Source organism: Rana temporaria, chromosome 10 (genome assembly GCF_905171775.1).
Source record: "Rana temporaria chromosome 10, aRanTem1.1, whole genome shotgun sequence".
Classification (NCBI taxonomy): Eukaryota; Metazoa; Chordata; class Amphibia; order Anura; family Ranidae; genus Rana; species Rana temporaria.
In genome coordinates, this window is record NC_053498.1 from 17,350,690 (window position 1) to 17,363,646 (window position 12,957).

The window sequence follows — 12,957 nt, forward strand, 5'->3', positions numbered from 1 at the left end:
TATATATATATATATATATATATATATATATATATATATATATATATATATATATATATATATAATCTACAACCGTTGTAGAGATTAACCGTTGTAGAGAAAAGCGCATGTCATATTCACCAACTTTGTATTAAAATTATTATTATTTTATTTTCTCTACAATTGTTAAAGAGAAAGTAAACCCTCTGGGAGAAGTTGCACCTACAGGTAAGCCTAGATTAAGGCTTACCTGTAGGTGTTTGCAACACCCATGTCTATGGCGCAGGCGCACTGGGAATGCCGGATTTGTTAATGGCTAATGCCGGCATGGATAGCTCTGCGAGGAGTGACGTCTTCGGCACTCCGGCCAATCGCAGCGCCGGAGCTGTCGATACCCGGAAGTAACCTTCCGGAGAGATGTCTGCGGCCAGGGGTGGAGACTACGACGGCTTCAATCTAAGGTAGGTATTTCATAATGAGCTAGTATGTGTTTTTTTTTTTTTTTTTGGGAGGGGGGGGGGGGGGTTTACAACCGCTTTAACCTTACCCATTTTTTTTTTTACGGTTAAGCATGTCGTATTTACCAACTTTTTTTTCCTTAAATTTACTTATGTGTAGATAATGTTGCTAGGGAAGTAAGATATGAGCACAAACTAAATGCACAGCCTGTCCTTCTTTTATATTTATTCTAAATTATTTTGTTGCCTCTTTTTATAGGTTCTACTGCTAAAAAGAGAAAACGAACAAATGTAAGGCGGGGTCGCTGCCAAAAACCAAAAAAGTGCAAAGTGAGCAGTGCTCCTGAACAGGCTGAACCCACCCAGAACAAAGTCACATGTGGTGAGTACGCCCATAAATTGCTTTGTGTGTTCCATCAGCTTGCTAAACTCTCCCTGTGAGAGGTTAACATCACTCATAGTTTACTGTAAATCATGACCCCCGATGGGAGGAGTTTACATGTATAGTCCTGCAGGATGCCACAGCCAAGCCACAGTGGAAGTTCTCTTTTAGCCCTGGCTGTGGTTTAGGCACTTTCAGTTGCTCAGGTTCATTTGTGAAGTGACATGCCCTGGTGTTTCCCTTCTAACCTCTCGTCCCCTGCTGCAAAAGATTCCTAGCTTCTCTGACCGTAACTTAATCTCTGCACTTCCAAAATGACATTTTGGTTAGCTGACATTGCATGGATTAGTGTCTGCAAACTATTTTGGTGCTGCCTAATATGTAGAGAGCAACACTGCATTGTTTACTTAAAGTCGCTTATCCACAATCTCCACTAACTAGATGGCGTGTCTGCACTTCAGCGTGTTGCCAGGGAAGGTTTTCGTGGTCCTTCTGTGCTCTGCCCCTACACACTCTTCTAAAGCTGTGTGCATTCAGTCTACAACAATGCTCTGCTTTCCTCTTTTGTATGGGTCTAAACTGGGGAAAAAAAACACAGCATCAAGCCTTACATGCAACTTATGTTTTTCAAGTTGCCGAGGACCTTGACCTTATTATGTTGAAATAACAATGCAAATTTTTTTTTTTTTTTTTTTTTAACTACAAATTTGGTTTACCACGTTTGAAGCATGAAAAATGTTGTTTAAACACTTAACTCAAATCGGATCCTAAACTGATATCTAGCTGCTTTTCCAAGTAAACCGGACCATCTTGCACTATTTGAGGGCCTGTTTACACCAGAACATGGTGCAGGAAACTCGCGTCCTGTGCACGCCTCCCACACTGCATTCATATTGCACTGCAGTTGTGATATGCAGCGGGTGTTGATAGTAAGTTAATGACACACCAAACGCAGGTTGCAAAGGCAGTACGTGGGCCTGCACAAAATTGCATGGTATAAAAGTACCATGTGATCCGGTTGCAGTGCTTTTTTTTTTTTTTTTTTTTTTTTTTTTTTTTTTTTTTTTTTTTTTAATTTAGTGCAGGGATCTCAAAGCGGTGGACCTCCAGCTGTTATAGAACTAAAAGTCCCATCATGCCTCTGCCTATTAGGCCTTGTACACACAGTCGGACCAAACCGATGAGAATGAACCGAAGTTCAGTTTCATCAGACCAAACCGACCGTGTGTATAGGCCATCGGTCTGTTTTCCTTCGGTCCAAAATTTTAAAACAATCTTCAAAACCAACCGAACCGATGGACCGCTGCCCCATCGGACCAAACCGATGGTTAGTACAGAAAAGCATCGGTTCAAAACCCACGCATGGTCAAAATCAAGTCGACGCATGCTTGGAAGCATTGAACTTCGTTTTATTCAGCACGTCGTGTGTTTGATGTCACCGCGTTCTGACCCGATCGGATTTTGGACTGACGGTGTGTACACATATCAGGCCGTACGGCCACTTCAGAGGTGAACCGATGAAAATGGTCCCACAGACCAGTCGCATCGGTTTGGTCCGACCGTGTGTACAAGGCCTTAGAGTCATGCTTGTAACTGTCAGCCTTGCAATGCCCCATGGAAATTGTAGTTCTGCAACAGCTGGAGGGCCAACAGTTTGAGATCCTTGATGTAGTGTATGCACTACTCTTGCTGTAGTCCAGTGTAATTCAAAATGGATGGGCTCAAACTGCACCACATGTTAAGGAATTCGTTCTATTTGATTCCCAGTATGGACTGGCCCTAAGTTGGTGAAACTTGGATAAACATGTCTGATAACTGAAGCTCTTCATTACTAATTGCAATTTAATATGAATGGAGCAGTTGTACCCCATTGATCTCCAGGGCATTTCAGACATGTAAACATTGTTCCCAGTATCTTGCTGCTGTGTTTTGTAACCTGTGGGGGAAAAAAAAAATCTTCTCTGAAAATTACTAATCTTTTTGTCTCGGTCATTAATTCAGCCTTACGGGTTTTTTCATTACCCCATGAAAGTCTGTTAGCTATTCATTCCACATATTTCCCTAGAAGAAGGTGCCTGAAATGTCTTGTCTAATCTGTCTCTGCTCCAACATTTTCTCACATTTTGACACTTGCAGGAAATGAGTGCATAAGAAGACATTTACTAAATAAAATAGTAAATACATAATTCAAATCTTCACACCTGTGCTACCTGGATGAAACAGTAAGACCTTTCAACTCTTCAGTGTTGTGCTTTTCCTTTTCTTTAACCCTCTGTCACTGGCATATGGGCCTCCTTGTGCAAAATTCTGCAACCCTGTCTGTCAGTGACGGAAGCAAGTATTATGTAGAGATCTACAGAGCTGGAGAGTTCCATTGCATGTTACACAGTCTGACCTCTTTGGTAGTAAACATTCTTTAATAGGTCATTTGAACATCCTTTGGTTATACCAGCACTTTCAAAGAGACTGATCTCTAAATATCACAATATAAGTGTTTTTGGTCCTTTTTAAATTTAGCAATTTAACATTCTTTGGCAAATAAATGATAAAGGTATCCTACTGGAGATCTAATTGTAATTGAGTTTTATTTGGAGGCTTTCCTACAGTTCAAGTTCTAACTAACGTCATGATCAAAAATATTTTTGAGTCGTTAGAGCACCACAATTGATTGTTTTGGCACAGCTCTAGTATGTTGCATCGCCAGCTTCTTACCCGTCTTGGAGATTCAAGTGGTGAGATTTTGCAGTGTCCTTCCTCGCAAGGTCCTAGCAAAGTGTGTGTGTTTTTTTTTTTTTTTTTTTAAATGGATGCATTGGTTAATGCTGAAGTATCTTCCCACTTCAGTCCCCAAGTTGCATAATTAGCCAGTTTGTGGATCAAACTAGCCAACAGCGATACAAAAATACCCAGTTTGGGTTGGGCTAGCTATTAAATCTGTAAACCTTGCAAAAGTTTTTTAAAATTAAGTCTTGCCTAATACCAGTTGTAGCTCTGTCAGCAATTTTTCTAGCTGGTTCTGGTTTCAGAAAGAAAGTTACCGCTCCAGGTGGCTTGTGTTAGGATGATCAGTGTAGTCTCAGGAGATCAAGGGTGCTGGCAATGCACAAGACAACAAATGGAAAAAGAAAATGTGGACAGCCGCACTCCAAAAAACCTTGATGGTTGTCTTTATTTAAAAAAAAAAAAAGGAAAACTGCACTACAAGTCGCAGCACACAACACGGGAGTAAAACAGCAGATGCGTTTCGCATTATAAATTAGTGCTTAATCATAGCTGTGATTAAGCACTAATTTATAGTGCGAAACGCGTCTGCTGTTTTACTCCCGTGTTGTGTGCTGCGACTTGTAGTGCAGTTTTCCTTTTTTTATATAAATAAAGGCAACCATCAAGTTTTTTTGGAGTGCGGCTGTCTTTTTCCATTGGTTCTGGTTTCAGTTTTTAATGAGGACTGTTGCAGGAACTAATCCCTGCTCGCCCTCCTTTTCTCTGCCTAGTGAGCGGGTGCTCTGAAAATGTTCTTATTGAATACCAACACCCTCTCACTAGGCAGGGAAAAGGAGGGCAAGCAGGGATAAGTTCCTGCATCAGTCCTTATTAAAAACTGAAACCAGAACCAGCTAGAAACAGGGGTGTCAAACTGAATTTCATTGTGGGCATCAGCATCATGATTGCCCTCAAAAGGGCCGGTTGTATCTGTAAGGTTAGATGTCCAGCGCATCCCCTCCCCTTACATTAAATGTCAAGAGCCACCCCACCTTTAGAAGTTGAGTGCCCTACTCTCCCTTACATCACAGTGCACCCCCCTTTCCTTATGCTGCTGCTTGGAAGAAGCTGGATGCATTGCTTAAAAGCAGAAAGTAAGGGTCTGGAAGAGGGGCTGGAGGGCCGGATTCAGCCCGCGGGCCGTTTGTTTGACACCTATGAGCTAGAATGATGCTGACAGATCTATAACTGGTATTAGGCAAGACTTGTAACGTTAAAGCTTTTGCAATGTTTACAGATTTAACAGCTAGCTCAACCCAGACTGTGTATAGTTGTTGGCTAGTTTGATCCACAAACTAGCCAATTATGCCACTTTTCAAAGTAATATGTCAACTGCTAACTCGGTCTGGTCCTAAGTTTCAGTTTGTTAACAAAGACACAACTGACTTGAACGCTAATCCACACATGTCTTTGTTAACAAACAAACAAACTTAGGACCTGACTCCAAACTTAGGACCTGACTGAGTAGAAGCACAGATGGTAAACCTATTTCTTTGAAAAGTTTAAAGTTATGTGTTCTCTTCATATCATTAGATCATAAGCTTAAAGGGGTTGTAAAGGAAAACATTTTTTTTTCATAATAAGCATCCTTTACCTGCAGACATTCCTCTTTTCACTTCCTCATTGTTCGTTTTTGCTCAGAAGTTGCTCTATTTCTTCTCTGTTCTGTTCACTTCCTGCTTGTCTGTTTTTACTGACCACCGTGATGGGAGGCTTTACTGCGGTGGTCAGTAACGTGCTCACCCCCCTCCTGGAAACTACATCTGTGCGGCAGGACGCTCTCTACGTGTTGGAGACTTCAAGGAGGTGTGAATTACTGGGCGTGCCGCAATTCATACTGGGAAATGTAGTTCTTGCATGAACAAGCGCCGCAAACCAGGAAGTGAATGAGAGAACAGAAACTAGAACGCCGGAGGTGATATAGATGAAGCAATTTAATAGGTATTTACTCGTTTTTTAACCGAATCATTACACTATTCTGTCTGTCTACCTTGCAGACATTAATTTTAGGCAAAAGAAAATGTTCCTTTACAACTCCTTTAACTAACACTGAGCTTACTCATCTTTGCTGACTCATTGGCTTCAGTACATTCCGAGTTGCTGACCTGGAGTTTCTACTTTATTCTGATTTCCAGATTGATACAGAAAGGTTTGAAGCCAGAGATTTTCAAGCAACTAGTATTTTGAGGTCAGCAGTGGCAGTCCCCTCCGTACAGCTTTCCATTGTTCTATTTAAATGGCCAAATGTCTGCAGTAGGTCCGCAGTCTGAGACTCGGGTCACAAATATGTGGTGCAGAGAACACAGCAAATCCTAGCGCGTTTCCCGCTCCGCATTGAAATCGAACTGCATTGAAATCGAACTGCTTTCATGTGATCTGCTGCGGGTTACAATGTTAAATTAATAACTCCCTGAAACGGCTCACAAACCGATTCCGGTGTTTCCAAAAAAAAAAAGTCCTACACCATTTTGCCGCAATCTCATTTGTGCCATACAAAATGGCTCAACTCGAACTGCACAGACATCACATGTTTTAGTTTTGTGATATTCTCCCTCAAACTGCGGCACAGCATACCAGCGAATAATATATACATGGTGTATATCCCCCTCTGCTTTTTTTTTTTTTTTTCCTTGGTAAAATGGCATGCTGTGAAACTTGAAATGTAATGTAAACCCTAAATCTTTTTTTTTTTTTTTATCATGCCTCCATAGAATACAGTTTTAAATTTTGTTTTATTTTAATATGTTGCAAAGTTTCTTGCCTGATCCTGCATTAATGGTCAAAACACCTTATCGTTTATATTTCAAGCTGACAATACAAAGTCACTACTTTACAGTTAGACCCCTTTCACACTGAAGGCGTTTTTGAGCCGCATTAGCGCTAAAAATGGCACCTGTAAAAAGCCTCATCTGCAATCGCAGTGTGATAGCCCAAATGCTTTTACTCTGTGGCTCTGCGCTGGCAGAACGTCTCAAGTCCTGCAAGCGACTTTTGAGGTTCTTTTAGGAGTGGTGTATACACCGCTCCTAAAGCACCCCTGCACATTCCCCTGCACATTGAAATCAAACCCCAAGCTAAAAGCTTGTTGCAGCGTTTTGTATTTTATTTTATTTTTTTTACAGCCAGGCTCGGAACCACAGGCAGTTGTGTGTGTTTTTTTCTTCTCAGCCCCTAGACGCTTATGCTTACAAACTCCAATGAAAGTTTGTTTGCATGGGCACATTGGGGTTGATTTACTAAAACTAGAGTGCAAAATCAGGTGCAGGACAGCCTTTGCATTGAAACCAATTGGCTTCCAGGTTTTATTATCAAAGCTTAATTCAACAAGCTGAAGTTAAAAGTTGATTGGCTTTCATGCACAGTTGCACCAGATTTTGCACCTCCCAGGTTTTAGTAAATCGACCCCATAGGCTAACATGGAGGAGAGTTTAGAGGCAGTAAAAAGAAAAAAAAATGCAAGACGCCCCTGGAAGCAGCTGCAAAAACACCCTGTGTGCACGAGCCCTCATTGTAAGTTGGTGGCTTGGCATTGTCAGTCTGCATCAGGAAGTGCTGTCACTAGCAGGAACTCTAGGTAAGAAACATTGCTACAGATTCATGAAAACCATGCTTTAAAAAAAGGCTATAGGGGGTTATTTACTAAAGGCAAATCCACTTTGCATTACAAGTGCAAAGTGCACTTGGAAGTGCAGTCGCTGTAGATCCGAGGGGGACATGCAAGGGAAATAAAAAAACAACATTTTAGCTTGCACATGATTGGATGGTAAAATCAGCAGAGCTTCCCCTCATTTCAGATCTACCCCCTCAGATCTACAGCGACTGCATTTCCAAGTGCACTTTCAGTGCAATTTTAAGTGCACTTTTGCTTTGCACTTGTAGTGCAAAGTGGATTTGCCTTTAGTAAATAACCCCCATAGTGAGGCAATGCCAAATCTAGTACAAAAAAATGGTTTTGAGTTTACATACACTTTAAAAATGTAATAGAAACAAATGTGCCCATCTTGAGCAGCGTTTGTTTCTTTAACCACAAACCGTTAATAGAATCATTTCTCTCCCATTACTCAACACATGCCTTCGTATGCTGCAAGTTAATGTGCGCTTATTAAAAGTGCACCTATTTTAAATGTATGTCACCATGTCAGGTGTTCGTGTCCCTTTTTTTTTCCGTTGAAGCACTCCTTAGACGTATCCTCTGAAATGTCATGGTGTTATGTTGCTGTTCTGTTCAGTCGACTTTCTCTAAAATTTAAATTCCAGGTTTACTGAGCAAAGGTTGATGCTTGAGAGAGCAAATCTCTCTGTTAAGGAAATGATCATGCACGCTGCCCTGCAAAAATACAAGCGTACCGTAATAAAAGGTAAATGTGGAAAATGTATACCTTCTGCAAGTGAGAGACGATTGAGACAGATAGCATTTTGTAGACTCCAGTACAGCATGGCCATCACATTTTTTCCTTCTGCATGCAGATACTGGAACTAGTTAGAGAACGTTTGAGCCTGTGTAGATTTTTTTTTTTTTATATCGTATAGCAGCAGCTGATGTCCATATCCAGGGTTCAGCTTATCTAGGCGGACATATTTATTTAACAAGATATTTGCATAACTTTCAAAACAGATATAATTGAAATGTTCTATATCTGCCTGCTGTTAATGCATATACCATAGAGTCCTTACTGCACTATTTCCTGTGTACTGCGGATACCAGAAATAAGAGGTCCTCTTGTATCTGCTTTTAAAGGACAACAGAAATTTTCATAGGCTCAAGACTGGCGTTTCACTGGCAGCAATTTTATTATTGTTCGTATAAAATTTAATACGAAAAAAATATGATCAAATATCTTTAATATTTTCATTTTTAAGGATGGAATTTTTTTTTTACATTGTTAAAAAGGAAGAAACGGCTGTGAAACACCACTGTTGTTGGTGAAGCCTTATAAGTTAATTTTTTTGGATTCTCATAAGTTCAATATTGCCTTGTTAATGACAAGACCCCTGTTCAGTTTGATGGCAGACCTCTTTTATCTTCTGATATCTGCGGCAGTTTTTTTTTTTTTTTTATTAGCCAGACTTCTGCATTCTCAAGAAGAATATTTTATAAAAGTAGAATTGAAACAGCCCTTTGTTGTGAACGTGAATACTTGCTACTTAGAAAAGAAATGTTCTGTTTTTTTGTCAAAAGCTCAACCTGTCTCTCTCGGTTCACAGTTAATACCGCCAATGGAAAACCTCTTAAAAAGCTGCTCTGACAGCCTGGCACTGCAACTCAATGGTAAACATGGGAGCAAAAATTACAAGCTTGTTCCTGCTTCAGCCTGCACTGTTCTTTACAAGTTGCTCCATTCATCAGATATGATCACTACCTTTATCATGGACGCTAATTTTGTTACTCTCTAAAGTACAATGTCTTTGGCCTTTCTTTTGTGTTTAATGTGGTTTATTAAAGAGCTACCTTTCTGCAAAACTGTTGAGCAATGTACAAGATAATGTTCACAAACAATGCACAAGTGTGTATCGCCGCACGGGTACAAGTGCTTTGACAGTCTATAGGCTAGTGACTTTGTGCCAACAAGCCAATCTTTGAAGGTAATGACTTACTATGGGGCTTATGTGTGAATCTGAATATTCAATCCTAAATTATAATTGTTCGTACCTATGTAAGAAAGATGCATATTTGCTCCCTTTTGGCTATATTTGCTTGGCCTGTGTCTGACACTTTTAGATTGAGTCACCTAAGTCATTCAGCGGCTCCCCTGTCCACTTCCTGGCCTAACGCTGTCTCCCAGCCTCTGTTTGTGAGGTGCAGATGTTGACGGGCAAGTAGGTTTAGGAAGGCTTTTATACTGTGCCCTGAAGAAGGAAGGGTAAACGTTTTTTTAAAAAAAGTACAGTTATCCTTTTAACATACCACTGCTTAGGCCAGGGGCATGCAACCTCGGCCCTCCAGCTGTGCTGAGACTACAAATCCCATCATGCCTTTGCCTCTAGGACTTGCAATGTCTCATGAGACTTGTAGTTTCACCACAGCTGGAGGGCCGAGGTTGCCTACCCCTGGCTTAGGCTAAAGAAACCTTCACCTGCTTGTGTGTTTACCTGAATTGGAGGCAGCGCTGCAAGAATCTAGAGAGCCTCTGGAAAAGATCTTTCTACTGTCTGCATTCAATCTATTATATAGGTTTGGGGGAAAGACCATCTTAGTCTGGAGACTCTGAAGGTTTCTGTTGGCTGTAGTAGTCTGATTAAGTTAAAGCGGGAGTTCACCCGATAAACATTTTTTAACAGTAGATTGGGCCTAATTACGGGAAGCAGAATCGGGTGTTTTGTTTAAAATCAATGCAGTACTTACCGTTTTAGAGATAGATGTTCTCCGCCGCTTCCGGGTATGGTCTTCGGGACTGGGGGTTCCTATTTGACAGCCTTCCGACGGTCGCATACAGCGCGTCGCCGAACGTCGATGCGGCGCTATACGGCGCCTGCGCACCGACGTTCGGCTACTTTCGGAAACTGGTGACGCACTGTATGCGACGGTCGGAAGGCTGTCGATCAAATAGGAGCGCCCAGTCCCGCAGCCCATACAAGGAAGCCACGGAGAACATCGATCTCTAAAACGGTAAGTACTGCATTGATTTTAAACAAAACACCCGATTCTGCTTCCCGTAATTAGGCCCAATCTAATGTTAAAAATTGATTTTTTGGGTGAACCTCCACTTTAAGGAAACGGTTTAAGCTGAAAAAGTGGGCCAAGAGGATAACTGTACTTTCTTTGAAAGTGCGTTTATCCTAAAAGAGCCGGACATCTAATTTTAGGCTGAATTGGGGGACAAATATAGGTCTTTCAGAAGTTATAATGTAAGACTGAATGTTTAAGTGCTTGCATAAGCCCTGTAATGCTTTGTTTTTTTAAATAATGCATCTGTATTCACTCGGGTTTAAAATTTTAGGCTCTGCTCACATTTGGTGTTTTGGGATCTGGGGCAGAATTGTTGCGGTTCTGCCTGCAATCTCAAATCGCACTGCTGTCACAAAAGGCATGTTCAGGTGCCATTCATTTTTAATGACGCCTAAAATGTGGTGCAGGTGTTTCACGATTATCGTGGCAAACCGCAACACACGAAGCTCATCACCCAAATTAAGCTCCTGCTCCTTTTTTGGGGCGACAAGCTTTGCCATTTGCTGTGTGATTTATCGCAGCAAAACTGCACTGTGTTTTTAGGCGCCATTGAAAATGAATGCCACCCAAACATGTGTTTTGCATTGTAATTTGAGATTGCAGGTAGAATCTTAGCCATTCTGCCTGAGATGCCATATGTGAACTGAGCCTTCGTGCACATGGTGGTGGTTATTTACTAAAACTGGAGAGTGCAAAATCTAGTGTAGCTTTGCATTCAAACCAATCGGTTTCCAGGTTTTAGCCCAGGTTCACACTGAAGGCGGGTTTGAAATTGTGCGAGTTCAGCTGAGTTTGCACGATTTTTAAACCCGCATTCCATTTTGACTTCAGGAGAGATTTCAGAGACATCTATGCGGGTTTATGCACAGATGTCTATTGAAATTGCCTCCAGGTTGCCAAAAATAGTGCAGAAGCTACTTTTGGGAATCGTGCAGCACTGCAAAGTCGGTGTCGCACAGATTTGATCAGTGCCGGCGATTTTATGTGCGATTTGACATGTCACATCACATGTCAAAACGATCTGATGTGAACTGGGGGCTTATTGCCAAAGCCTAATTGAACAAGCTGAAGTTAGAAGCTGATTTGGCTACCATGCACAGCCGCACCAGATTCTGAGCGCTCCAGTTTTCATAAATCTCCTCCGGTAAAAAAAATAAAAACACCGATCGTGTTTCTGGCTGAAAAATTTGCCACCTTTTTTGAATTCAGCAGCCACCATTCGGCTTGGAATATAGAGCAAAAAAAATAAACGCAATAAGAGATGAAAGTGATTTCATAAATCGGATGAATTTGACCTTTCTGAACAGATTTAATTTTCCATATTCTTCCGAATGTGTGTTCAGATTTGTCCATTGACAATTTATGCATCCTTGTTTTTTTTTCTGAATATACATATTCATGAGAATTATGTTTTGTTGGGATAGATCACACTTGATCCTATTCGGCCTCATCTCTTTCTAGTCATGTTCCCACCTCCTCCTAATTTCTGCATTCATACCAGAGGAGAAATGTGGGATCTGAGCTATTAAAGATGTAGTGCAACCAGCTTTGAAGCCATTCTCTTACCAAAAAGTTTTGCGTTAACGAGAGTGAATTTTACAGCTGAACATGTCTCACTTAAAGAAAATTTTAAAGGAAAAATTAAAGATTCTATGTTGTCTGATATTGCTTTTAAAGTGGTGTTGCAGCCAGAACTTTGTGTACATTTTGACTTGGTTTGCACCTCTGTCAGGTTTTTAATTGCAGTCTGTGTCTTTTTGAAAAGACTTCCCCCAGCCTTTTTTCCCCCAGGGACAACGCAAAGTGAGGAAGTTTTAGTTTGGACACCGCAATAAAAACCTAACAGAGCTTATTTGTCTGCATTTCCACTGTAAGTGTCTCTACAGATAAAACCTTTTTAATGTCTGCATACTATTCCCCAATACCCTTCTTTAAAATGCAATTTGCAGTTTTGGAGGAAGAGTATGAATGTTAAGGAATTGTAGAGTGGAGTTTAAAGTGTTCCTGTTTCACATTGAATGTGACTGGAACCGGCAGCGCCTCTGCAGGTCCTCTCATAATCTCTACTTTCTTTTACACATAAAAAAGGTGTATTCTGCCTGCAGCTCTGCTGCTTTGGGGTCACCTGCTTCAAATACCTACTCCAGAAGCAGAAAAGGAACGTTAAATCCTTTATTTTTATGATAAAACAGATCTTTCTTTTAGTATACCTCCTGGTTTTCCTTGATTTATAAGACTTGATATGTACTTTTTACATTTCTGTTCATGGGAAATCTAATAAAAGAAAAAAAAAATGGTTTCTGTGAAGGCCGTAACGCCGAAAGGGTTGCACTGCTGGAAAAGGCTAAAGTTTTCAGTGCTACATCTGCAAGGTAGCTCTTCAGCAAATGTAAATTCATCATCTATTCCCTTGTAGCTGTTTTTTACAGACCAGGCCGTTGATTACTGTACTTACAGTAATATCACAACCACTTAGACCACTCTGATGTGCTTGGCGCGTTCTTCTGACAAACAGGGCCCATAGTTGTAGTTCAGTAAAACATTCTGAAATGTAATTTCATCCATAAACAAAAAGCGTTTCAAGTAAGTGGGCCTTTAGTAAAATGCCCTGAAAAGGCATGTCTGCCTGTAGAAATGCACATCAGCTGATAAAAATAAAACCCAGGTACAGTTGTTATGTATTTTATGAAAGATAGTCATAGTGCAAA

General features: G+C 40.8%; 1 protein-coding gene across 1 annotated transcript in view; it reads left to right on the forward strand.

Moving 5' to 3' along the window:
* The window catches only part of DEDD2 (death effector domain containing 2), a 35,767-nt gene that overhangs the window by 19,385 nt on the left and 3,425 nt on the right, over positions 1-12,957 (forward strand). Inside the window, exon 4 of the mRNA XM_040327313.1 lies at positions 697-819. Within this exon, the coding sequence (XP_040183247.1) occupies positions 697-819 (123 nt within the window). The remainder of the gene's footprint in view (positions 1-696; positions 820-12,957) is intronic.